Raw genomic sequence first — 27,563 nt, forward strand, 5'->3', positions numbered from 1 at the left:
GTTCCCTTTTAAGCAGTGTGCATCAGACAGGATATTGCACTGCTTCCTTAATTCCCCTGTTTCCTAGGGGTTTTCTGCCTCCTGTTTCTTTTAAAACTCACAAAACTGCTGACAATAACACCATGTGGCCCCAAATACCTGTTTGCCACATCCATGTCTGACTCGATCTTGTCCAGCCCTTTCATGATGCGATCAAACTGCTCTCCCTGATGATGCAAGACCTTTGCTGTGTCTTCCAAGCGTTGGTGGGAGCTGGAAGCCAAGTGGATAAGCTGCTTTCCTTTGGATGTGCAATCAGGGCTGGACTCTACTTCCACCCCCTCCGATGAAAGCAACTGTGCTTGCCAGAAGTGCTCAATAACATTAAACACCACTGTCCGATTGGGTTGCAGTGAGCTGAACCAGTGTTTCTCATTGCCATTTACCAGCACGGTAAGTGAGCTGAATATGAAGCTGGATGCCTCCTTCTTGATGCTGGTGATGGCAGAGAGCTTGAAGCTGGTCAGCGTAAGCCCCTCCTTGTCAGATGTAAATGTCAGTTGGCCTGGTGTGAGTGACAGTTTGCCATAAACCCATCGTTTCTCACTGTGGAGGTAGTATGAACCAGGCCAGGAATGGATGCACAAGTTTTTATTCATCACAGCAGCACTCATCTCTCCCAGGAGGTGTGTGTGTTGATAAATCGATGGAAACCTAGGAACGCATTGGGCAAGTGAAGGGAACGTTTAGTTAGGCTTCAGCAGAAGAAATCATAGATCACATTAAAAGGCAAAGCATTAACATCAGAAGTCTGGATAAAGTAGGATTGATTAAGGCAATTATACAAACTCTCTCAAAAGAAATCTTTATCCAAAATTTCTGAGGTGGAGGCACTTTTCTACAGCAAAAAGCAGCTACTGTAATTTAAGTAAATAAATTTAATTACTTTAACATCGTGTCATTTGCCAATTTAAACAGGCCCATGAAACAAATCTGCATCATCTACAAAGCTGAGTGACCTCTTTTGGCAGAAGTCACAAGACTGAAAAACAACTTTAGAAACATCAAAAAGCTAACGCTGACATAAATTTTCCTTATTTTGAAAGATCTGCTTCACCTTTTCACTACGTCTTTGGATTCCTTTTACCTACAATATTTCTAAAGTGTCCCAAATATTTTTGTACTGTCCACTTCAATGGTGGTTTCTAACAATCTTCAAGTTTCTCCACCAGCCGACCAGTCAGTCATCTAATTTCCTCCAGCAATGGACATTTGTGTATTACCCCCTCCCTTCAACCCATTATTGGTGACAGTGCACTGAATTATTTGAAATTATTTCCTGGAATCTCCCCAATTCACTCAAATGCTAAGATTTTGTTTAAAATCAGCCTCTTTTAACTACCGCTGCAAATTATTACTTCTTCTTAGCTCTATGCCAATTTCCGTCCAATTTACAATTGACAATTATACAACACCTTGTGTAAATGCAGGTTATATTTGTGAACTATTGCATTACCAAAGTACTCTTTGGGAGAAAATAAACCACTTAAGTTCTTGTCCGATTAACCAAGTTATTTATCTCACATCTCAAATATTTGATTTTAACCACATCGTTTCAGTCAAGTTCCTTCATGTCTTGAGTTTCTTTAAATCTGCAAAAGTCCTTTTTTTAATCCTTGCAATCATTCCTATTGCTCAGCTCGGTTTTAAGAGCAAGTTTCCTTTTTATAAATGTAGTAAATTCATATTTAATGCAGTTGGTATATATGTCAACACAAATGGTACTTTATACACGTTTTAACAGAATATAATCGCGCAGTGTTTTGCACACGTGTGAAAAAGCAAAATCTGATACCGAGAGTCATGATGATGCAGATGATCGAAAGTTTGGGAATGAGGAAGGTTTTAATGAGTTTTGCAAAGAAGGAATGGAAGATCAAGAGGTTTAAGTGAATGTCACATATTGGCCCTGGAAAATTGAGGGCACAACTGACAGTGGGCTGACCAATTAAAATCAGGAACCACGAGTTAGAAGAGCATAGATATCTCAAGAGGGCAGTGAGGGTGGAGAACATTACAGAAAAGGAAAGGAGCCCACGACGGATTTAAACAAGAATGGAAATTTTTAAATCGAAAAGCTAATCAATCAAGAGTTTGATCGATGCAGGTCAGTGAGCACAGGGTTCACTGGCGAGCAGGGATTTTTGCAAGGTAGGAAGACACAAAAAGCAGAGTTTTTGACAACCTCAAATTTATTCAGGGTAGAATGTGGGAGGATGGACAGGAAAGTTTTGTTTAGAGCTAAGGCATTAATGAGGGATTTATCAGATGAGCAAAGGCAGCGGTGTAGTATGACAATGTTATTGAGGTGATTGGCAATGTTCTTGATGGTGCAGATGATTAGAAGCTCATCTCTAGGTCAAACAGGACACCAAGGTCAGGGTCAACTTTGGACAACTGCCAAGTAGAAAACTAAAGAATGTAATTTATAGTGGGGACTAAAAGGAATGGCTTCAGCATTCCCAATATTTAGTTTGGCAGTAGTTTTTGCTCGCTCAGTACTAGTTGTCAGATAAGCTGGATGTACTGAGATGAAACAGTTAAGGGTGAAAGTGGTGAACAGTGCTGGATTTCATAAGGTCATGGAAAAAATGGCACCATGTTTTCAGATGATGTTGCCAAGAAATAACAGATAGATGAGAAATAGGAAGGGTACACGGATAAATCCATGGGGAATCAGAGAATTAATAGGAGTAGGAACAGAAGCCTTTGCAGATGATCCTCTGATTAAAAGGATGGAGTTAAGACTGAAGATCAGCTATGATCTTGCAGAACAGCAGAGCTGACTAATAGATGGTTTACTCCAGCTCTTAGTTTGCTTGATCCTTTATTCTTTCATGGAACATTGGCATCACTGACAAGGCTAGCATTTGAAGGCCACATTGCCCTTAAACTGAGTGGCTTGCTAGGCCATTTCAAAATAAAAATCAACTGCATTGCTATAGATCTGAAGTCAAACATAGGCAAGACCGGATAAGGACAGCAAATTTCCTTTCCTAAAGGAGAAGACCCAAAACTTTAGAACAAGAGTAGGCTATTCCACTCCTTAGGCCTGCTCTGCTATTCACTAACTCATGGTTGATCCAACATATCTCTCATGCAAATTCCTGCCCTTTCCCTGTAACCCATGATTCCCCTCCTGATCAAGAATCTATCTGCCTCAGCCTTAAAATATATTCAAGATTCTGCCACACAGTTCTCTGTGGCAAGGAGTTTCAAAGATTCACTACTCTCAGAGAACAAATCCTTCCTCATCTCTTTCTTAAGTTGGACCCCTTTATTCTGCAACCTTGCCTTCATGTTAATGAAGCAGACAAGTTTTTACAACAAGTGATGATAGTTTCATGGTCACCAGCTGTTTTGTAGCAGGAGCAGAAACCTGACTGGAGGATTTCAAACAAGGTATTCCAGGAAACAAGGCCAAAAATTTGAGAAGGGGCACACATTCAAGGCCTTTGGAGAAGAAGGAAGCTTGGAGATTTACAGTAGTTTGCTCTGACTGTAAGGTCATGGGTCAGCATTCTGGAGATCAGGATGATGGTGGTGGATTCTCAGAAGCGAAAAAAGTACTGGTGAGTGAGATTTCCTGGCCTGAATCATTTTGTGCACTTCAAAATGTACATGCAGGATGACCAATGTGTTCTTTAAGTAGTTTTTGTTTGAAACTGTTTGATCTTGTTTGAAGATCAGGTCGATACCTGGAAAGAACCATTAAACAACATCAACCACTACAGCAGGCAGATGGGCTTTAGTTTAACATCTCATGCAAAAGACTAGACATCTGACAATATAGGGCTCCCTCAGTGCACTGGGACTACAGGCTTAATTTTTAGTCTCATTCTAGAGTGGGACTTTGAACCAAAAATCCTGTGACTCACAGGCAAGGGCACTAATAACTGCATCACACTCACACTACAACTGAGCATTTAAGTGTTCACCATAAACAAATAATCATCAAGGAATTAGCTTTACATATCATTTGTTCTACTTAACACTCCTCCTCTGATTTGCTTTCAAAACTTTTCCACTGTTCCACTTCAGTCCAGTAAGTCTAAATCTTTAATGGAAGCACCAGAAAATTAGTTTACAAGGATTTGGCCTTTTATTCTTCTTCTTTTTCTTGTTTTACAACCGGAAGTTTTACCAACAACTCCAGCAAACCGAGGAATATAAAAAACGAGTGGGACAGAACACCAATGTTTCACTGGAGGCGCACTGATGACATAACCTAGCAGGCTGACGAAACGTTTGCAACCAAACCTACCGGCTCGACAAGCATGTCGACACCTCATCCTCAACCCAATCTACAAATCTTCTCAAACTTTAAACCAGTGACCATAATTCTATTTGTTTTCAAATAATTATGGAAAAGGATAGGCCTGGTCTACAAGCTGACGTTCTGAATTGGGGCAAAGCCAATTTTGACGGTATTTGACAGGAATTTTCAAAAGTTGATTGGGGAAGGCTGTTCGCAGGCAGAGGGACGACTGGCAAGCAGGAAGATCTCAAAAGCGAGATAACAAGAGCTCAGAGCCAGCATGTTCCTGTTAGTATGAAGGGCAGGGCTGGCATGAGAAGGGAACACTGGATTAATATATTGAGACTCTGGTCAAGAATAAGAAGGAAGTACATGTCAGATATAGACATCTGGGAACCCTTCAGGAGTACTGGGGTGGATGTATACTTAAGCGGAAAATTAGGAGGGAGAAAAGGAACACAATTGGCAGATAAGGTCAAGGAGAATCTAAGGAGATTCTATAAGTGTATTAACGGCAAAAGAGTAATGGGGCAGCAAATAGGGCCCTTGAAAATTAATGAGGCCGTCTATATGTGAAATCATAGGAGATGGGTAAGATCCTAAACAACCACTTCAGCATTTACTGCAGAGAAAGACATAGAAGCTAGAGAACTCAGGAATATAAACAACAATATCTTAAAATGCATATAGGTAGATAAATCCCCAAGACCAGTGCCATTACTTAAGAAAGGCTGCAAGGAAAAGCCAGGGAACTACAGACGGTGAACCTATGTCAGTAGCGGTAAGCTGCTAGAAGGCATTCTAAGAGACTGGATCTACATGCTTTGGAAAGAAAAGGACTGATTAGGGATAGCACGGCTCTGTGAATGGGAAATCATTTCACAAACTTCATTGATTTTTTTGAAGATGTGACGAAGAAGATAGGTAGATGGTGGTGGAGCAGTAGACATTGTCTACAAGGACTTCAGCAACGCCTTCAACAGTGGTCTGCAGGAAAGACTACTCAGTAAGGTTAGACTACATGAGACCCAGGGAGAGCGAGCCAGTTAATTATAGAATTGTATCAGTGATAATGGGAGCTGCAGATGCTGGAGAATCCAAGATAATAAAATGTGAGGCTGGATGAACACACAGCAGGCCAAGCAGCATCTCAGGAGCACAAAAGCTGACGTTTTGGACCTAGACCCTTCATCAGAGAGGGGGGATGGGGTGAGGGTTCTGGAATAAATAGGGAGAGAGGGGGAGGCGGACCGAAGATGGAGAGAAAAGAAGATAGGTGGAGAGGAGAGTATAGGTGGGGAGGTAGGGAAGACGGACAGGTCAAGGAGGTGGGATGAGGTTAGTAGGTAGGAGATGGAGGTGTGGCTTGGGGTGGGAGGAAGGGGTGGGTGAGAGGAAGAACAGGTTAGGGAGGCAGAGACAGGCTGGACTGGTTTTGGGATGCAGTGGGTGGAGGGGAAGAGCTGGGCTGGTTGTGTGGTGCAGTGGGGGGAGGGGACGAACTGGGCTGGTTTTGGGATGCGGTGGGGGAAAGGGGAGATTTTGAAGCTGGTGAAGTCCACACTTGCCCCCACACCTCCTCCCTCACCCCTATCCCAGGCCCCAAGATGAACACTTGCCCCCACACCTCCTCCCTCACCCCTATCCCAGGCCCCAAGATGAACACTTGCCCCCACACCTCCTCCCTCACCCCTATCCCAGGCCCCAAGATGAACACTTGCCCCCACACCTCCTCCCTCACCCCCATCCCAGGCCCCAAGATGAACACTTGCCCCCACACCTCCTCCCTCACCCCTATCCCAGGCCCCGAGATGAACACTTGCCCCCACACCTCCTCCCTCACCCCTATCCCAGGCCCCAAGATGAACACTTGCCCCCACACCTCCTCCCTCACCCCTATCCCAGGCCCCAAGATGAACACTTGCCCCCACACCTCCTCCCTCACCCCTATCCCAGGCCCCAAGATGAACACTTGCCCCCACACCTCCTCCCTCACCCCTATCCCAGGCCCCAAGATGAACACTTGCCCCCACACATCCTCCCTCACCCCTATCCCAGGCCCCAAGAAGACTTTCCATATTAAGCAGTGGTTCACCTGCACATCTGCCAATGTGGTATACTGTATCCATTGTACCCGGTGTGGCTTCCTCTACATTGGGGAAACCAAGCGGAGGCTTGGGGACCGCTTTGCAGAACACCTCCGCTCGGTCTGCAATAAACAACTGCACCTCCCAGTCGCAAACCATTTCCACTCCCGCTCCCATTCTTTAGATGACATGTCCATCATGGGCCTCCTGCAGTACCACAATGATGCCACCCGAAGGTTGCAGGAACAGCAACTCACATTCCGCTTGGGAACCCTGCAGCCCAATGGTATCAATGTGGACTTCACCAGCTTCAAAATCTCCCCTTCCCCCACCGCATCCCAAAACCAGCCCAGTTCGTCCCCTCCCCCCACTGCACCACACAACCAGCCCAGCTCTTCCCCTCCACCCACTGCATCCCAAAACCAGTCCAGCCTGTCTCTGCCTCCCTAACCTGTTCTTCCTCTCACCCATCCCTTCCTCCCACCCCAAGCCGCACCTCCATCTCCTACCTACTAACCTCATCCCTCCTCCTTGACCTGTCCGTCTTCCCTACCTCCCCACCTATACTCTCCTCTCCACCTATCTTCTTTACTCTCCATCTTTGGTCCGCCTCTCCCTCTCTCCCTATTTATTCCAGAACCCTCACCCCATCCCCCTCTCTGATGAAGGGTCTAGGCCCGAAACGTCAGCTGTTGTGCTCCTGAGATGCTGCTGGGCCTGCTGTGTTCATCCAGCCTCACATTTTATTATCTTAATTATAGAATTGGCTTGACAGCAGTGGCAGAGGATTGTTGTTCACTGAAGGCCTGTGACCAGTGGTGTGATGCAAGGATCAATGCTGGGTTTACTGTCGTTTATCATTTAAATAAACAATTTGGATGAGAATATAGGAGGCATAGTTATAGGTTTGTGGGTGACACCAAAACTGGTGATATAGTGGATAGTGAGGAAGATTATCAAAGATTACAATGGGATCTTGATCAATAGGGCCACTGGACTGATGAATGGCAGGTGGAATTTAATTTGGATAAACAAAAAGTGTTGCATTTTGGTAAGGCAAAGCGAAGCAGGGCTTATGCACCCAATGTAGGGCCCTGGGAACACTATCGAACAAAGATACCTAAGGATGCAGGTCCATAGTTCCTCAAAAGTGGCATCATAGATAAACAGGTTGGTGAGAAAGGCATTTGGCATGCTTGCCTTCAATGGTCACAATATTGAGTACAGGAGTTGAGAAATCATGTTACAAGAGTACAAGACACTGGTACAGACACATTTTGAGTACTGCACACAATTCTGACAATCTTTCTAAAGGAAGGATATTTCTGAACTGGAAAGGGAGTAAAAAAGATTTACAAGAATGTTACCGAGACTGAAGGGCTTGAGTTATAAGGAGTGGATAGATATGCTGTGACCTTTTTTCCCCCCGGAGCATAGGAGGCTGAGAGGTGGCCTTAGAGAGGTTTACAAAATCATGAGAGGCATTAAGAATGTGAAAAACCAATATCTTTTCCCCAGGGTAGGAGAGTCCAGAACCAGACAGCATGGGTTTCAGGTGAGAAGGGAAAGATTTAAAAGGGGCCTGAGCAGCAAAACTTTTCACACAGAGGATGGTGCATGTATGGAATGAACTGCCAGAGGAAGTGATAGAGACAAGGACAATTACAACATTTAAAAGAAATCTGGGCAGGTACGTGGCTAAGAAAGGTTTCAAGGGACATGGGCCAAACTCAGGCAAATGGGACTAGTTCAGTTTAGGAAACCTGATCAGCACGGATGAGTTAGGCTGAAGGGTCTGTTTCCATGGCCAATGGCTGTACAACTCAATCCTGTGTCTCCTCAAGCATTGCAGGCATCAATCAGGTAAGCTTTCATTGCTCTCCCTTCATAGCCAGAACATCCTTCTTCAGGAAAGGAGACTAGAACTGCAAACAACACTCCAGGTGTGGTCTCACCAAGATACTGTACATTTGCAGCAAGGTGTCCCTGCCCTTGACACAAATCCTCGCACCATGAAGGCAAACAGACCATCTAGCTTCTTCACCACCAGCAAGCTTATTTTCAGAGTTTCCTTTGGAACTTCACAAGCTGGAATAGAACAATTCTTTGCAAATAACACTCTTTAAATCTTTCAGTCTGCTAACCTATAAGCATCTGTTTAACTAACTTTTGTTCTTTTCCAACTCATTTTCCTTCCTGTACTTATTGGCACATTCTGCATTACATGACTTGTTTTCTTCTGTTATATTCCCTGGGGTTTAATTGTGGTGCTAGTTTTTTTTTAATTTTCCCTCCACTTTTGGTGACTCATCTATGTCGCTCTCTTAATTTGCTCGATATCCAGTGCATTTCTATCAATATATTCCCTGTTCCCCAAGCTCCTTGTCAGGAGCTATTCTGTCCGCGGGCAACCGTCTCCTCTCCAAGATGTTAACCTCTCGCATTACAGCAGAATTTATCCGTGGACATTCTTTCGGGAAATATTTACTTAGCCCAGGATCTGATCTCTCATGCAGGATTTCTTTCAAGAGATGTTATTATCCCCGCAAAACTTATCTCAAGGTATTTCTCTCCTCAGGGATTTATCACATTTCTCTCCTGCAACATTTCTCCTCAAATAACCTGTGTTATCCTGCAAGATTTGTCCCAGGAGATTCTCTCTCACTCTGCAGAACCTGGCAGCCTGGGATCCCCCCCGACTCTCCAAGCCCCAGACACTACTGCTCCCTCGCGATGTAACAGGACTGTGGCACAGAGCTCAGGCCCTCGCTGCCTGCAATACTCACGCCGTTGCCTCCGTTTCCCCAGTCTCAGGCCATTCCCAATTCTCCGGGTAACTAACCGAGAGCTGGCATCTCTTGCTGACTCCACTCGAGGTTTGTCTCTAAACAGAGCTCCACCTCCCGCTGGCCTTCCTCAAGCTTCCTCCTGTCAGTTCTTGTGCGACACTGTCATTCACTGACCGCACACCCTTCCCATCCGCTGTCAATCACACACTGACCCCGCCCCTTCGCCTATCCTGTCAATCACAATCTGATCCCACCCCCTTCGCTAATGCTGTCAATCACACATAGACCCCACCCCGTTCCCTTTCCCACTCAATCACACACTGAACACACCCCTTCACTAGTTTCAGTCAATCACACCCTGACTCCGCCTCTTCCCCGTTACAGCCTGTCACACACTGATCACGCCCTCTTCCAGCAGCCTGTCAATCACATACTAACCCCACCCCATTCCTGCACCTGTCAATCACACACTGACTCCACCCCTTCCCTAGTTCCAGTCAATCACATCCTGACCCGCCTCTTCCCCGTCACAGCCTGTCACACACTGATCACACCCTCTTCCAGCAGCCTGTCAATCACACACTGACACCACCGCACCCCCGTTCCTGTCAATCACACACTGACCCCACCCCTTCACCTGTTCCTGTCAATCACACCTTGACCCCGCCCCTTCCACTGCTAAAGCCTGTCACGCACTGACCGCCAACTTCTTCCAGCATTCTGTCAATCACACACTGACTGTCACACGCACCCAATCCCCTGAAGCTGTCGATCACACGCGATCCCCACCCCACGACCCAAAACAGTCAATCACTCCCTGACACCATCTCTCCACGATAGCAGTCAATCGCTCACTGACCCACCTCAACCAACGTTACTGTCAATCACATTCTGACCCCACCCCATTCCCTATTTCTGTCAATCTCACACTGACCCCACCTCTTCCAGCGTTCCTGTCAATCACAGACCCCGCCCCTTGCCCGGGACCTGTCAATCACAAGTCCCCTCCCCCTCACTGGAATCTTTCTCTCATTGATTTCGATCTGGTACCTGCGGCTGCGCCCTAGGCTCCCGGTGCCCGGATGTAGCGTGTCAGCCATGTTTGTGAAGTTTCGGTCTGTTTCAGTAAAGATGGAGTTGATCTGAATAACAGACACCCTGCTGCCAATGGGCAGCTGTCCGAGGCGACAGACTTTATAACTGACGGGCTGGTTTTCTGTATAAATCTGATCAGCTGGTCTATAGATTGAAAATGATTTCCGATACATTTTACAACCACCCTTTTTGCCCTTGAAATAGAATCAGCATTTGCAGTAGTTCCGCGAGGAACATTGAGGAAAGAAAAGCTGCAGGATTCTGATCATTTAATATGAGAGTTATTAGGAGTGAAATTCCTGACTGCTGAAACATGGACGAGGAAACATTGAAGAGTGCACTGGTATTCTTCCAGAGTGACAGGCCTTCATATGGAGAGTTTCGTAAAGGTCGAAAACCTGATTACTTATGGAAATCAGATTGGAGTTACTGTCAGTTTTTCAGGGATTTTCTGCTTCCCAATTTCCCATGCATACTGTCGCCCGAGTTTACGGAAGGCTGGAGGAGCAGGCAAGATTGGGTGAAAGGCGATGGCAAGCCTGACTTTGAGCACTTGCTGAAACGTTTTGGTTAGTCCCATTTGCTCTTGGTGACGTATTTGCTGAAAGGTGTGAGGGAAATCACAGCCGCCCTGGGCTTTTGTTTTTCTTTCCAGTGGAATATGGGTGACGCTGGCAAAGCCCCAGTTTGTTGACTATTTTCAGTTACACTTAACAGAGTAGTTTGCTGGACCATATGCAGAGAGCAGTTAAATCCAACCTTACGGCTATTTGTCTGGAGTGGTAGATTTCCTTCCCAAAGAGCATTAGTGAACCAGAAGGGTTTCAACAAGAATCAATGGTTGTTGTCATGGAATACTGAGACTAGCTTTACATTTCACATATATGAATTCACTTTAAATTCCGGCAGATGCTGTGGTGGGATTTGAACCAATCTCCCCAGGATTTTAGCCTAGATGTCTGGATTATCGGTGGCTGTCAAAACACAAGTCAAATTTGCTGACCCTGACTGTAGGTTGGTGGATGAGAAGAGGATTGGATTGATCTTGTGATAACTACCATGCTGAGATCACATTGAGTAGGAATCATTGGTCTGGGCTAGTGGTGGAGAAGACATTTGGACAAGGATTGTTGCAAACACTCTTGGATTGTGTTGGTGTCTTCAGGAATTAACAATAACCTCTCAGAATAATGCTGTAATAATCCAGGGAGGTAGGAATGAGGAAAAGAGACTTTTTTAGAAGTTAGAACACAGTGCACACATTGGCTGCTGATCCAAATACAACACTTTATTGTCCTCATGAACCCCCTCTGTTTCCTCTTCCAAAAAAACTCCAGCGAGCCATTTAAACATGATTTTCTCTTAAGAAAGCGTGCTGGCTCATGTCGATTGATCCACGTTTGTCAGGTGACTCTTAATTTTATTCAGATTTATTTGTTGAAGATGTTCTCCCATCACTGAAATTACTTGAACTGCTGATAATGGGAACTGCAGATGCTGGAGAATCCAAGATAACAAACTGTGAAGCTGGATGAACACAGCAGGCCAAGCAGCATCTTGTGCTCCTGAGATGCTGCTTGGCCTGCTGTGTTCATCCAGCTTCACACTTTGTTCACTTGATCTGCTATTCTCCAGTCCTCGAGCATCACCCCTGAGTCTAAGAAAGACTGAAAGTTATGAACAGTGCCTCTGTAATTTCCACTCTCACTTCTTTCAATACGCTATTTCCGTTTGTTTTAATTTGAATGTGGTGCCACGAATTTCCACAGTTTGAAATCCTGATTTTGGATGGCAACTCAGTGCCCCCACTCTCACCTTGAAAGTTAGTCACTGTAACATTGCACAGTGTCACCCAGCAAAAATGTGCATTTCTATACGCATTTATTATTACACCTATACAGTAGGGTAATGTTCCAAGGAGCAATGTAAGTGTTATCGAGCACAGTTTGAAGCATAACCACACATGGAGCTATTAAAGAAGACAACCAAAAGATTGGTCAAAGAAATTGATTTTAAATAGCTTCTTAAAGGCAAGAAGAAGTACACAGATTCCAGAACTTTTGGCCGCGTAGCCTTCATGTGAGAGTATTAAAATTGGAGATCATCATAAGCCTGGAATTGAAAATACCTTAGAGGGCTCAGAGGCTGGAAGAAATTACAAAGGCAGGGAGAGGAACTGTCATTGAGGAACTTAAAACAGCAGTGAGAACTTTAGAATTCCTGAAAGCTTTTTGTCTTGCATTCATTCGGACAGGGCTCAAGAATGTCAGTTTTAAGGGAAGCCAATATTTATAGAGGAGAATCGCTGATTCCTTGGCAAGAGGATTCTGATTGGTAGAAATGTTGTAGCAAATAATGCATTAGTCCATGCTGACCGATAGGTAACTGCTAAGTTTTGTTTATATTTTAAACTAAGTAGGTTGATTATAATTCATCAAAACATTGCCATGAGAAATGAATCAGTGAATAACTGTTGTTGTGTTGAAATGGATACAATTATTTACATGTTATATCTGGAGTACTGCATACTATCATATGTAGCTTCCAATACACGCAAGTACCTCACACTGTGACTGACTGACAATCTTAAAATAGTTTCAGTGTAATTCTTTGCACACTCAGGATTATCCAGTAAATGTTATCCAGTTGTTGAATCACAACTAATGTGGACGCTGCGTTGTGCATTTTGAAAACATGGGCTAGTTGGATATGATGAGTGCCTTGACTGTTGTGATCATCCAAAGAGATCTATGATTTGACACAACAAACCAGTCTTCAGTGTATATGGCCCACATACCTGGTTTCACATGAGCACTGAAATTCATACGTTATCTTTACGCAATAGGCGGAATGTCCTTCCAGCTTGACAGCAGCATCCTGTTTATGGCAACATCAGTAGTACTTCTACTGCATTGTAACAGCATGAAACAGCTTGCTCACCCATCGCTCAAACATTTGAGATACTTTACTGTTCCAGTGTAAGCTGAGGTTGACTACACTTTTCATAACTAACAATAGCTACTTTAGGACCATTCTCAAGTTCACATGGCATACTGTGAGAAATGAGTTGACCAAGATAGTCATTATCCCAGGAATTGTTTTGATGTGTCATATTTCAGCATCAAGCTTTCATGGTGAGCAAATTGCTCAGGCCTCATTGGTAAAGTTACCAATAAGAGATATTTTATAGTGCATGGAATGCTAGGAATCCCAACTTGTGTACTGACCAGTGAAGATATTGCATTCTCCATGACAATATCTCCACCATTTACTTTTCAATTGCTAACCGATCAGCATTCACTTGCCAACCAATCATCACTGCATACAGTATAAATTTCAACCTGAATCCTTCCATATTGTCCTGATGTGTGCAAGACAAAGCTGTGACAGAGTACATTTTATTTCAACATCTTTTGAATTTAGTACTGATAAATTAGAATTTTATAGTTAAACTGTTACTTAACTCAAATCCAAAGTAGACAAGGGTATAATGGGTGAATCAGACAGTGAGAACATGAGGTCGGAGTTCTGGATGACCTCAGGTTTCTAGAGAATAGAATGTGGGATGTTGACAATTGAAATAGTTAAGTCAAGAGAGAAAAAGGCATGAATAAGGGACTCAGCAATAGCTGAACTGAAAAAAGTAGAATCAAGCAATGTTGCAGAGATAGAAGTATGTTTTCCCTATGATGTGGATTCCAGCTCACCTTGGAGGCAGATATGATACAAAGCTTTGTTTCGCCCTCAAAAAGTTTCCAAGCAAGTGACCGGAAATGTGACTTCGGGTGGTGAACCAGTCAATAATAGATTAGTATTTACTCATTTTGTAAAGTACATAGATTCTGCTGTACCTCGTTCCCATATCAGCCCAAGGACAACATGAGGAATTCAATATCTGAAAGTTCTTAAGTGCAGTAACAGCCTGTACACTTCAGAACAATGTTATTGACTGTACTTTGGGATGTCTTGAGGTAATATAAGGCACTATATAAATGAACTCTTTCTTGCTTTCAAATGCTAATCAGATGGCAAAAACGCTTGCTGCCTGCTACCTTAAACTGTGTCAACACAGAAGTCAGTTTCTGAGCTTCAGCATACAGTACCAGAAAGTGCTGGGAGTTAGGGTAGAGCATGATCTTGACCACGTGTCTCTGCAGCAGCAAGGAAGTGAGCCAACCCTAGCAACCTGTGATTTAGCAATTAGTTGTTTCAGGAAATTGCATCATTTCCATGTTTCTGAGTTACGTGGCTATGTAAAGTAGAAATTTAATTATTCTGGGACGCACTTCTGAGATCTTTTCTGAGATTTTGTCATTGTTGGTATAGTGATTGGAACAAGGTCAGCTGGCTGGATTGCATAGAATATGAGTTACTTGATTGGAACTGTTAACCTGGTCTATTCAGGGAGTCCTGGCTGACATATAAACAGGAGTGTCAGGGGATCGGCTTACTCTAGGAACCGGCTCTGAATAGCTGGGTCAGCGTCATATATACTGTGCACATGTAAATAATTGGTGACTTGGAGTCGGGATACCAGCCTTTGTGAGATTATTTCAGATGGATTCACTGATGCCCTTTCCAGAAGGAAAATTGCTGCTCTTACCTGGTCTAGATGACGTGAGTCACCAGACCTGCAGCAATGTGGTTGGCTCGTGACTGCTCTGTCTGATAGCCTAACAGTTCAAGCACAATAATGGAAGGACAAAACTGCCAGGCAATGATCATCTCCAATAAGTGACAAGCTGACCACTGCCTCTTGTCATTAGATGATGTTACCATCACTGAATCCCCACTGTCCACATTCTGGAGTTGCTATTGCACAGCAACTCAACTGGAGTCACCACACAAATACAATGGCTACAAGAGCAGGTCAGAGACTAGGAATGCAGCAGCAAGTAGCTCATATCCTGACTCCCCAAAGCCTGTTCACCATCTACAAGGCACAAGTCAGAAGTATAGTGGAATACTTCCTACTAGCATGGATGAGCACAGCTCATCAACACTCAAGAAGCTTGATAGCATCCAGAACAAAGCAACCCACTTGACTGGCTCCGCATCCACATAGGAATAAGCTTCTTCCACCACTGAAGCTTAATAACAACAGTGTGTACCATCTAATGATGCACTGCAGAAATTCACCTACGATTCTTAAACAGCACTTTCCAAACCCATGACCACTTGCATCCAGAAGGACAAGGGCAGCAGATACCTGTAAGTTCAACTTCAAGCCACTCACCATCCAGATTTGATAAACTTTCAAGTTGTTGGGTCAAAGTCCAGGAATTCCCTACCTAAGAACATTGTGGGCCAACCTTTTGGACAGAGTACAGAAGCTCAGGCTGCTAACCTTCTTAAGGGCAACTAGTGACGGTTAATAAATGCTGGCCAGCCAGTGACACCCACAGCTCAAAAAATGCCATGAAGAACTAAATTTTAAAATGTGTTAAATAATGCACGTAGTAATTCTCTATGCAGGTCCAAACTTCATGCAGTGTTATTTTTGCACTTAATTCTGAAATTGTGTTCTTTCTCCATGTGCATTTCATATAACTTTGCTTTATTGCTCTTTTGTTTTATAGGGGATTTTATTGTCCCTGTAGCCAACTGTGATGTGAAGGAATACAATGCAAATCCAAAGCAAAACATCCCACTTAGGGACTACCTCAATTACTGGAGAGAACACAGGGAGAGTGGCTATTCATCTCCACAGGGCTGCTTGTACATGAAAGACTGGCACATGCACAGGTGAGTGAATGCAGGATAATTCCCCTGTTGCTTTTCATTTCAAACTGTCAAGTCATTCTACTTGAGCCCCACAGTAATCAAAGCTTAGGTAATGCGATGGGTTATCTAAAAATGCAGTTGTGATAAATGGGATGAAAGTCTCTCCTAATTCGTCCTGATTGAAATGGTGCCAAATTAATTAACTGGTGTTAACCTAGTCTATGTAAATGAGGCCCCACAACAGAAAAACCCTGCCTTCCCTATTTGGGAGCAGTCACTGCACTTCATCAATTCGTTTGAAATGTTTTGGTTATAATCTGTGAGGTGGGTCCCTACCTGAAACGTCAACTTCACTGCTCCTCTGATGCTGTCTGGCCTGCTTTGTTCCTCCAGCTCCATACTGTGTTGTCTGTCTAAATGTGAGCTCTTTTCTGTACTGAGCCATTAAACTTACTTGGGGAGATTTTGTGGACAATTGTTGCGGGTAAATTTTAGGTGTCTCATATAATTTAATCTCAAATCCTAATATTAATCAGTTCAATTGGAACTTTAACCAAGAAGGCAATAGTAATCAGTCTTGTGCCGTAACTCAGGAAATTCTGCTTAGCTTATAAGTAATACCTATTAATACTTTAAGGGCATAAAGCTCTTTCTTTCCAGTTCCGCTAAGGGCACAGATTCTTCACTCAATTTCTCAGACCCCTTTCGATTCTTCAAAAGCCATCCACTCCTGATTGGTGATAATGGGAACTGCAGATGCTGGAGAATCCAAGATAATAAAATGTGAGGCTGGATGAACACAGCAGGCCCAGCAGCATCTCAGGAGCACAAAAGCTGACGTTTCGGGCCTAGACCCTTCATCAGAGAGGGGGATGGGGTGAGGGTTCTGGACTAAATAGGGAGAGAGGGGGAGGCGGACCGAAGATGGAGAGAAAAGAAGATAGGTAGGGAGGAGAGTATAGGTGGGGAGGTAGGGAGGGGATAGGTCAGTCCAGGGAAGACGGACAGGTCAAGGAGGTGGGATGAGGTTAGTAGGTAGGAGATGGAGGTGCGGCTTGGGGTGGGAGGAAGGGATGGGTGAGAGGAAGAACAGGTTAGGGAGGCAGAGACTGGTTGGACTGGTTTTGGGATGCAGTGGGTGGAGGGGAAGAGCTGGGCTGGTTGTGTGGTGCAGTGGGGGGAGGGGATGAACTGGGCTGGTTTTGGGATGCGGTGGGAGAAGGGGAGATTTTGAAGCTGGTGAAGTCCACATTGATACCATTGGGCTGCAGGGTTCCCAAGCAGAATATGAGTTGCTGTTCCTGCAACCTTCGGGTGGCATCATTGTGGTACTGCAGGAGGCCCATGATGGACATGTCATCTAAAGAATGGGAGGGGGAGTGGAAATGGTTTGCGACTGGGAAGTGCAGTTGTTTATTGCGAACCGAGCGGAGGTGTTCTGCAAAGCGGTCCCCAAGCCTCCGCTTGGTTTCCTCAATGTAGAGGAAGCCACACCGGGTACAGTGGATGCAGTGTACCACATTGGCAGATGTGCAAGTGAACCTCTGCTTAATGTGGAAAGTCATCTTGGGGCCTGGGATAGGGGTGAGGGAGGAGGTGTGGGGGCAAGTGTAGCATTTCCTGCGGTTGCAGGGGAAGGTGCCGGGTGTCGTGGGGTTGGAGGGCAGTGTGGAGCGAACAAGGGAGTCACGGAGAGTGTAGTCTCTCCGGAAGGCAGACAGGGGTGGGGATAGGAATATGTCTTGGGTGGTGGGGTCGGATTGTAGATGGCGGAAGTGTTGGAGGATGATGCGTTGTATCCGGAGGTTGGTGGGGTGGTGTGTGAGAACGAGGGGGATCCTCTTTGGGCGGTTGTGGCGGGGGCCGGGTGTGAGGGATGTGTTGCGGGAAATGCGGGAGACGCGGTCAAGGCCATTCTCGACCACTGTGGGGGGAAAGTTGCGGTCCTTGAAGAACTTGGACATCTGGGATGTGCAGGAGTGGAATGCTTCATCGTGGGAGCAGATGCGGCGGAGGCGGAGGAATTGGGAATAGGGGATGGAATTTTTGCAGGAGGGTGGGTGGGAGGAGATGTATTCTAGGTAGCTGTGGGAGTCGGTGGGCTTGAAATGGACATCAGTAACAAGCTGGTTGCCTGAGATGGAGACTGAGAGGTCCAGGAAGGTGAGGGATGTGCTGGAGATGGCCCAGGTGAACTGAAGGTAGGGGTGGAAGGTGTTGGTGAAGTGGATGAACTGTTCGAGCTCCTCTGGGGAGCAAGAGGCGGTGCCGATACAGTCATCAATGTAACGGAGGAAGAGGTGGGGTTTCACTCCTGATTGGTAGCAGGATAGCTTTAAACGTCTCACACGTAACTTGATTGCCGAAAGCTATTGCTTATTAACCCTTTCCAAGTTAGAACCCACAGCATGATTGGATACATAATATAAACATGCAGAATCAACGAGGCTTCATGAAGCGGAAATCATGTCTGACAAATTTATTTACTATTTTTTGAGGCGTTAACAAGCAGGAGGAACAAAAGGGAACTGTTGATTTCCAAAACGTGTTCAATAAAGTACTACACACAAGTTATTTAATAAGATAAAAGCACGCGGTGTTGGAGGCAGTGTATTAGTATGTTCAGAAATTTGGCTAATTAATGGAAAACAGTGTTGGGATAAAGAGGTCATTTTCAGGATGGCAACTGTAGCTAGTAAAATACAACTGGGACTGCATAATCAAGACTTGGATGAGGGTAGTAAATGTGCAATTGGCTAGTTTGTAGATTACACAAAAATGGGTGGGAAGACAGGTAGTGAAGATGACAGAGCCTTTGGGGTGGCGCGGTGGCACAGTGATTTGCACTGCTGCATCACAGCACCAGGGACCCGGGTTTGATTCCACCCTCGGATGACTGTCTGTGTGGGTTTCATCCGAGTGCTCCAGTTTTCTCCCACAATCCAAAATTATGCAGGCTAGGTGGATTTTCCATGCTAAATTGCCCATAGTGTTCAGGAATGTGTAGATTAGGTGGGTTATAGGGGGATAGGTCTGGGTGGGAAGCTCTGTGGGTCGGTGTGGACTTGTTGGGCCGAAGGGCCTGTTTTCACATTGTAGAGATTCTATGGTTCCATAGAGGGTTATAGACTAGCTGAATGAGTGGACTACACAAGGCACTAGTCAGACCATGCCTGGAATACCGCAATCAGTTTGACCCTGTTATCAAAAAAAAAGTACTGCATTTCACGGTAGTCCAGCGAAGGTTCACTATATTGATTCCAGGTATAGAGGGATTGTCTTTTGAGAAGACGTTGAGTAAGTTGAGCCTGTACTCTTTGGAATTTAGAAGAACGAGAGGAGACATTTTCGAACTGTGTGAGACTCCATGGGGACTTTACAGTGTAAGTGCTGAGAGGTTTTTTTTCCCCCTTGTGTGAGAATCTAGGATCACAGAGCATAATCTCAGAGTACGGGATTGTACATTTAAGAGAGAGTTGAGGAGGAATTTCTTTTCTCAGAGGGTAGTGAATCTTTGGAGTTCTTAATGACACAGCTTCTGTGGTAAGTGTATTCAACGCGAAAATAGGTTTTTAACTAGTAAGGGGAAGGAAGGCATTGGGAAGAAGTGGATTTGAGGATTATTAGATCAGCTATGATCTCTTTGAATGGTAGAGCAGACTCAATAGGCTGAATTCCTACTTCTGCTTCTGTGTCTATAGTCTTGTGCTCTCCTCAGTATCCGAGATAGTCAATGAAGAAAGAACAAGATTGAAAATGTGTTTCCAAATTATGGAGCATGTAACTCAAATAAATTAAACCAGCAATAAGTTGAAATGAATCAGAGTCTTGCAGCATGGAAACAGATTCCTTGGTTTAACTAGTCCATGCTGGCCATCATTCCAAACTAATCTAGTCCCACTTGTCTGCACTTGGCCCTGATCCCTCTATTTCATATTCATGTACATATTTAAATGTCTTTTAAACGCTGTAACCGTATCCACATCCATCAATTCCTCCAGCAGTTCATTCCGAACATGAACCACCCGCTGTGTAAAAAGAATTGCCCCTCGTGTCTTTTTTAAATCTTTCTCCCCTCATGTACTGAACGGATTGGAGCTACAGCAACTGGGCATTGAAGGCTCATGGACTGAACAATGATTCCTAGTTCAGCATAAAAGGTTAAAAGGGCCTTAAGTGGATGCACTGGAATGAAATTTGGTAAGGAGTGACCAGGATGACTGAAAGAAGATAAACCCAAGCAAAAATTTACAGATGTTATTAGATATGGATATGAGATTGAGCAAGCTGTTTAAGTAGGACAATGAACAGATGACTAGAGGAGTCAAAAACAAAATATATGAGATTGAACCAGATGGGTCAGAGTATATTGTCCATGAAGGGAACAGGTTTGATGGATTTTTCTTAATCTTGTAATATTCCTGAATAAACCTTGTCATTTCTTGGGTTTTAGGGTTTTTCCTGATCATGGCGTGTACAGTACTCCCCTCTTCTTCCAGTCTGACTGGCTGAATGAATACTGGGACTCTATTCAATTGGACGATTATCGTTTTGTTTACATGGGCCCCAAAGGATCATGGTAAGTGTATATTATGCCAGGAAGTGTTCCATCCTGTAACTGATGATATATTGAGTTGCCCGTAAATACAGACAATGAATTGCATGCAAAGCTCTTACACAGTTACGTAGAATTGAATAGATCAGAATGTTCTAGTCCTACAGGGAGCATGGAAGAAGGAGGACCCCTTACAAATGAGACAGTTGACATCAGAACACGTAGCCAGAAGTTCCTGTCTCTTCCCTGTGGGAAGGTACTTGTGTGATGCTGCTGTCCCACCTCCACTTGAAATCCATAAGTGTTCAACTAACTGCTACTTAAGACATCTTCCTGCCTGGGCTGAATTTTTTTGCTGTTTCAAGACAGCCTGTTCCTCAATCCTAGTCTCCTGGGTTATTGGTCATGCAACAGCCACATCCCTGTGACAATGCCATGTGTTAAAATGGGCTGACCTCTGATTAACCAGATCTAGTGGTGATAAGATGTCATTTCCAGGGTCCTCAGTCATAAGATGGGCTGCTGTTGTCCTCCTAAGTATATGTACCTATGCACCTGATGGGCTGGTCTACCTGCTAAGAGTCAGCGCCCGTGTCTCCCTGCTTTTTCAGGAAGCATTCGAGGTACCCGTCAAACTCAGAAGATTGTGTCCAAAGAATGCACAACACAGAAACATGCCAGACAACCAAGTGGATTTATGCCAATGTATATTCTCCACATGACCCTCCTCCCATCTTTCTAAATCTGTCAGCAGATCCTTATTTTCTCCCTCATGTTCTTTTCTCAGTTCCCCTTCAAAGCATCTAATGCTGTTATCACAGCTACTTTGGTAGAGAGGTCTTAATCATAACCACTTTTACTTTGTTCTGTGAAGAGATTTGTCCAGAAATTTTATTGGATTTATTCGTTTTCAGGAATAATTTTAATTTCTCTTTAAAAGTTATTGTTAAATCTGCAATCCCCATCCTTTAAAATGGTGTATTCCAAATTATAATTCACTGCACAAACAGGGAATTTTCTTTTGTTTTGCCAATTATCTTAAATTTGTGTCCACTTGTTATTGACCTTGATATTAGAGGAAACAGGTTGTCCTTTAAATTCCTGTAACTGTGAGTAGTACGTTATTCCATCAGTCGGATGAGACCTTAAACCAAGGCCCTGTCTGCTGTCTAAAATCAATTCTCATTATTTACCTAGGAACAATGCACTAATAATAGTGCTCCATTGTTCTTTAAGCAGAGCAAGTAAAACTCTAAAGATCAAAAGCGGAGATTTCATGGATGGGTTAAATTGATACTGATTAGTAAAGTAACGATTGTTTGTCACTTTGACAGTTGATTCTCCAGATATAGGTCATTTTTAGAATTTTTTATTTTAAGCTGTTTTGGTTTATCTGTCTTTACCCCCCATAGAAACTGAGAGAGAGAGAGACAGAGAAATATGTTTACAGTTCGTAGGCTAAAAATGTTTCTGACTGCTTTTCAACATACAACTTTGTAATAAACTGAAGTTCAGCTAATCAGAAGGTCCTCATCAGTGCAAAAATAAGTAGTGGGCCAGAAAATTAGACAGAATGTCATGGATAGTAAAGAATGACAAAAAGGTTAATAAGGAGAAAAAGCTTTAGAATACAAGAGAAGACTAGCTAGAAATAAAGAAACAGATAGTAAGAGTTTCCATAAATATCAAAAGAAAAGAGTTAATAAACTGATCATTGGTCCTGTAGAAATTTAGTGTTGTGAATATATAATGGAAAATAAGATGTATTTTACAGGAGTCTTCATTCTTGAGGATACAATTGATATTCCAAAAGTATTTGCAAATCAGGAAATGGAAGTGAGAGAAGACCTGGGGAAAATTACTACTCTGAGGAAATTATATTGAGCAAGCAGTTGGAACAGCAACAAAAACAGAAATTGCTAGAAAAACTCAACAGGTCTGTCAGTATCTATGGAGAGAAAGCAGAGTTGGAACATCAGTCTGACAAGTCTTTGAGTTCTGTTGGACTTCATCTCAGGACCTTTAAAGAAGTGTGTAGTGAGATAGTTTTGCATTGATTTTAATTTTTGTTTAGATTCCCTAGATTAGGGAAAGTTTCATTAGATTAGAAAGTAGTAAACTCATTGATTCAAAAGGAAAGCAAGTTACTACAAGCCAGTCAGCTTAACATTTGTCGTAAAGCAAATATCAGATGTTGGTACTAAAGATATTATAGCATGGAATTTAGAAAAGATCAAAGTAATTAGATGCAGTCAGTCTGGTTCTGTGATGGTTAGATCATGTTTAACCAATTTATTGGATGTTTTTGAATAAATATCAATTGTTATGGACAAAGGATACCCAATAGAGATATATTGTATTTAGATTTCCAGAGGATATTTGATAGGATGCCTCAGCTAAGATCACGACAGAAGTTAAAAGGTCATGGTGCAGGGGATAACATATTGACGTAGACAGAATAATATTTAACTAACAGGTAACAGAAACATAAATTGGGTCTTCTTGTTGACAAGATGTAATGAGAGGTATGCCTTGGGATAGCGCTGGGGCCTCAACTTACAATTTTTATAAATGACTTGATTGAAGGGCCTAATTTGTTAATGATACAATAAATAATACATCACAAAGTGAGTGGTGAAGAGTACACAAGTATGCTACAAAGAGATATAGATAGGTTGAGTGAGTGGGCAAAGATTTGGCAAATAGAGTACAATGCGGAAAAGAGATATGAAGAGATCTGAGTATCTTAGTCTATGAATCACAAAAGGCTGATGTACAGTTACAACAAGTAATTTTGAAAGCTAATAGAATTTTATCATTATTTAAGGAGAATTGAATGCAGAAGTAAGATTATACATCTGTTGTACAGAGCATTGGCAAGAATACTCACAGAGGACTATGTACAGTATTCAAACCTTTTTAAAGGAATAAGTGTAAATGAGTTGGAAGTATTTCTTAGAAAGCTTACAGGATCAATATCAAGAATGAGAGGAAAGATTGGATGTAGAATTTCTAGATGAGTGGGAAGGTCCTTGATTGAAACATGTAGGATTCTGAGGGATCTTGACAGCATGGATGTGGAAAGGATGTTTCCTCTGGTGGGAGATTGTAGAATTAAAGGTCACACTTTAAAAATAACTATGTACAGTATTCAAACTTTTTTAAAGGAATAAGTGTAAATGAGTTGGAAGTATTTCTTAGAAAGCTTACAGGATCAATATCAAGAATGAGAGGAAAGATTGGCAGGTTAAACTTCTAGATGTAGAATTTCAGATGAGTGGGAAGGTACTCGATTGAAACATGTAGGATTCTGAGGGATCTTGACAGCATGGATGTGGAAAGGATGTTTCCTCTGGTGGGAGATTGTAGAATTAAAGGTCACACTTTAAAAATAAAGGGTCAGCTTTTTAAGACAAAGCTGAGCAAAGATTCTTTCTCCAAGAGGGTCGCGAGTCTTTGTAGCTCCCTTCCTCAAAAGATGTGCAATCAGAGTTTTTCAATATTTTGAAGGAATACGTAAATAGATCATTGTTAAGCAAAGGTGTGAAAGGTTATCAAGGGCACGTAGGAATTATACTGGACGATCCCTTCTTGAGATGGAAAATTATGATATTAGATTAAGGGGTAAATGGACATCGTGAAAAGCAAGTAAGGAATTTAGCAAAGAAATGTCCGACTTCATAGTGGCATGATACATTTCTCTTTTCTCCTCCCTCTTGTAGGACACCATTTCATGCTGATGTAATCCGATCATACAGTTGGTCAGCCAACATCTGTGGGCGGAAGAAGTGGCTGCTGTTCCCACCTGGTGAAGAGGAACATTTGAAGGACCGCAGTGGTAACCTTGCTTATGATGTCCAGTCTACAGTTCTGCAGGACAAGGATCATTATCCAAAATACAGCCAGTGCAGTCAACCCATTGAAGTGGTGCAGAATGTTGGCGAGGTCATCTTTGTTCCAAGCGGATGGTACCATCAAGTTTACAATCTGGTATAGACAACAATTCTTGTAATATATTGTATACATCCTAAAGCAACCTTGACCATTCGATGCAGAAGTAGGGATTCATGAAGATCTATGCGCTATAATTTTAGCTTTATTAGCAAACTTGTAAATGTGCCCCAAGCCATTTGCACATCTTGAAAAGGTTAACTGCAGGATAGTGGCTATCATGTTTATACTCATGTTCACTGTTGCAAACGGACCACTACATCTGGACCTGATGAAGGCCCAGTCAAACTCAAGTTCTCCTGAAAAGGCAAAATAGCTATAAATATTTGAAGAAGAAGTTATGCTGTTTCATTTCAATTCATTTAGTACACAAATAGTATTTTCCACAAACGGAATACTGACTTCTCTGTGAAAAGACCTTCTGCTGACCACACAATTGAGGATATTATCCCTGAATTTCAGTACCTGTGTGATGTCACTTGATATAGGCTAAAAGTTCAGGTGATCAGATGATTGAATCAAATAGCAAGTTCCTTTCGTTGCTGTACAAGGCAGAGTACAGATTTACTGAACCAGCTTGTACCTGCGAAATCCAAAGCAAATAATCAACTGTTTGATGTGATTCACAATTGGGCAGCAGTTGCTGAACAACCCTAACAGTTAAATTAACAACCAAAATAAAATAATCAGTCCAGTTCATAACTTGGCTCATTTATACTTGCTATAGGTGACCCTGCAAACAAAAGGAACATGTTCAAGACTTGCATCTGTTTTGAATCATCTAGGAGGCTCTCTGTAGATTCCGCCATGACAATGATTTGTAGCAGTTATAATATTGAGGATTGCTGGATAATTACAACTTACTGTTGCTTCTATGAAATTTGAGCTCTTAAGATGGGTGCCTGCAAGATGGGGTATCCCATTAAGTTATGTGCATCTTCACGTGGGATTTCTAAGGCATTACTCTTGAGACACAAATTGCTGTACAACTTGATATAACTGAAACTCATGTTTAAGTTCTGGTTTAATTTGTGGAACTGGGTTTACAGTTTTTCTATCATGGTTGCGCATCATGATAGGTTTTCTTCTGTCCTGACTTTGTATAAATTATAATAAATCATTTTGTGTTCGTCTGTTCAGGAGGACACCATCTCCATCAATCACAACTGGCTGAATGGCTGCAGCATAGACATCATGTGGCAATTCCTCCAGCAGGAGCTGAAGGCAGTCCAGGAAGAGATCAGAGAGTGGGAGAACCATATGGAGGGTTGGAATCAACATTGTCAGGTATTAGAGGAGAGAGTAATTCATTTGTTTATTGCTTTCCCTTCATGTCAGCCGTGACTGAATTTCAATATAAATGAGCAAATTAAAACAGCTGGTTTGTGAAATGCAGTGGAACATAGTGATACAAATTTTGTTCATTCTCAGGATGTGAGCATCATCTTCAGGGCCACTATTGATAGTCCATTGCTCATGGCCCTGAAAAAATTGTGGTGACACTACCTTCTTGGACCACTTAAATCTGATATTTGTTGCCATTTAAAGCTTGGTTTGCTAGCAATTTTGAGCCAATCATATGAAGTGATTCCATGTCATATGATAGGCGAGATGCATAAAAATACCAGGTTTCTTTTCCTGAGGAAATTAGTGAACCAATTTGTTTTTACCATCATCAATAGTTTTTTAAACAGATTCACATTGCCATGGTGGGATTTGGGTTTGTGTTCTCTCAACAGCTAATTTAGATCTCTTGACTATGAATACAGTAATGTAAGCATTCAACTCGACCTGCAACATATTTTTGAAAGGAGCATTACTCTGTATCTGATTGTTCTAACATGGTCTAGGTGTGCATAACACAAATCTGGACAGTGTTTAATACCCTCCCACAAACATCCTGAAGCACAATATTACATATTAAATCGAAAAACATGCAATGACGTGTTCATATTTAACAGGTGAAAACAGTCTTCAAACACTGTTACTGAAGAAACGTGGATCTCCACATACACAATATGACGAATTGTAGATTCAGAAAACTAGAAATGATACAATCATACCTCTAAATTTATAATGTGCTAAGCATTTGAAGAAACCAGCAAAACTCAAAATTTTAACAATATACAAGTTGTATTCCCTCTGATAGCCATTGTCTCTTCTATTCCTGTTTGCTGCAGTTGCTGTTGAAATCGTGCACTGGAATCAACTACCATGAATTCTACAGCTTTCTGAAAATAATAGCGAGAAATAGAATAGCAGTATTAGAGGCTACGTCAGGAGATTCAGCAGCCATCCACAGTACATTTCCTGCAGAACTATCCACTCTCGGACTGTGTCACTCAGTGTTCGATTTACACCGGACTGAAGATGTACTGACTTCAATGCTTACAAATGAGAACTTCGGTATGCTAGACTCAGACTTGTTGGATCCTCGCCCAGAGGATCTGCTGGATGAGATTAAAGAAATAAAGGATGCTGTCTTGTCATAATATTCTACTTGAATTCCTTATAAACCAAGCCACATGGAACTCTTTATCTTTTGTTAAGGGATTCCAAAGTGCATTCTGGAATTAGAAAGGAAAAGAATTAAGCAACCGGGGTCACTTTTGCTGCTTAGCCTGATGCAAACTGTGCTGCAAAGGATAAAGAATACACATAATGGCCACAATAGTTCAGTGACATTCAGTATAAATCTAGGAGTTCAAATTTCATGCTGGTTTGGGAATAAAAGTCCAGAAATGGAAACCTAAAACCACCCAAGTAACCATTCATCTCTTGGATCATAAGGAAACAGAACTGAGTAGCTTTTCTCCGGGATATGAGACCCACTGTCTTTACCTAGTGTCCTACGTAATTCTTAAATTACTAAAGCATGGTGCAAACACATTTACAACATGAGATATGTAGTTAAATGAGGGAAAAAAAAGTCAAGGCACGGCTCTGCTGCATCTGAACAGTTGAGCAGATTGTCATATCTCCCTGCTGCAACAAAACGTGAAATGTACACAAGGTACTAGAGAGAGCAGCTAGATTGTATACCAAACACATTAGCACCATTGGGA

General features: G+C 42.7%; 2 protein-coding genes across 7 annotated transcripts in view; one reads left to right on the forward strand and one right to left on the reverse strand.

Moving 5' to 3' along the window:
- Positions 1 to 10,027, reverse strand: part of snap47 (synaptosome associated protein 47) — a 60,308-nt gene extending 50,281 nt beyond the window's left edge. The window contains exons 1-3 of one of the 4 annotated variants that reach the window (XM_048529710.2): positions 9,171 to 10,027; positions 3,524 to 3,737; positions 139 to 693 (exon numbers count right to left, since the gene is read on the reverse strand). In XM_048529710.2, coding sequence (XP_048385667.1) covers positions 139 to 653 — 515 coding nt within the window. In that variant the 5' untranslated portion in view covers positions 654 to 693; positions 3,524 to 3,737; positions 9,171 to 10,027. Of the gene's footprint in view, positions 1 to 138; positions 694 to 3,391; positions 3,738 to 9,170 lie in introns of all 4 variants that reach the window. The other 3 variants (XM_059646165.1, XM_048529711.2, XM_048529709.2) reach the window with 3 other exon arrangements.
- A 247-nt stretch (positions 10,028 to 10,274) lies between these two features.
- jmjd4 (jumonji domain containing 4) lies at positions 10,275 to 27,115 on the forward strand. Of its 3 annotated transcripts, none has more exons than XM_048529666.2 (6): positions 10,275 to 10,657; positions 15,848 to 16,013; positions 20,446 to 20,571; positions 24,270 to 24,537; positions 25,639 to 25,785; positions 26,679 to 27,115. In XM_048529666.2, exons 1-6 carry the CDS (start codon positions 10,582 to 10,584, stop codon positions 26,988 to 26,990), a joined length of 1,095 nt encoding a protein of 364 aa, XP_048385623.1. In that variant the 5' UTR covers positions 10,275 to 10,581; the 3' UTR covers positions 26,991 to 27,115. The 3 variants fall into 3 exon arrangements, with proteins under 3 accessions (XP_048385623.1, XP_048385622.1, XP_048385624.1); XM_048529665.2 differs by having other exon boundaries at positions 10,275 to 10,837; positions 26,679 to 27,113; XM_048529667.2 differs by lacking the exon at positions 10,275 to 10,657 and adding an exon at positions 11,017 to 11,675.
- Positions 27,116 to 27,563: the final 448 nt, after the last annotated feature.

Source organism: Stegostoma tigrinum, chromosome 5 (genome assembly GCF_030684315.1).
Source record: "Stegostoma tigrinum isolate sSteTig4 chromosome 5, sSteTig4.hap1, whole genome shotgun sequence".
Lineage (NCBI taxonomy): Eukaryota > Metazoa > Chordata > Chondrichthyes > Orectolobiformes > Stegostomatidae > Stegostoma > Stegostoma tigrinum.

What these genes read in the sequence shown, in the direction of transcription:
- jmjd4 (XM_048529665.2), top strand. Translation starts at nt 10,582, where the DNA reads ATGGACGAGGAAACATTGAAGAGTGCACTGGTATTCTTCCAGAGTGAC. An exon ending in GCACTTGCTGAAACGTTTTG is followed by an intron (nt 10,838 to 15,847) that starts GTTAGTCCCATT and finishes TTTGTTTTATAG; the next exon opens with GGGATTTTATTGTCCCTGTA. An exon ending in ATGGGCCCCAAAGGATCATG is followed by an intron (nt 20,572 to 24,269) that starts GTAAGTGTATAT and finishes TCCCTCTTGTAG; the next exon opens with GACACCATTTCATGCTGATG.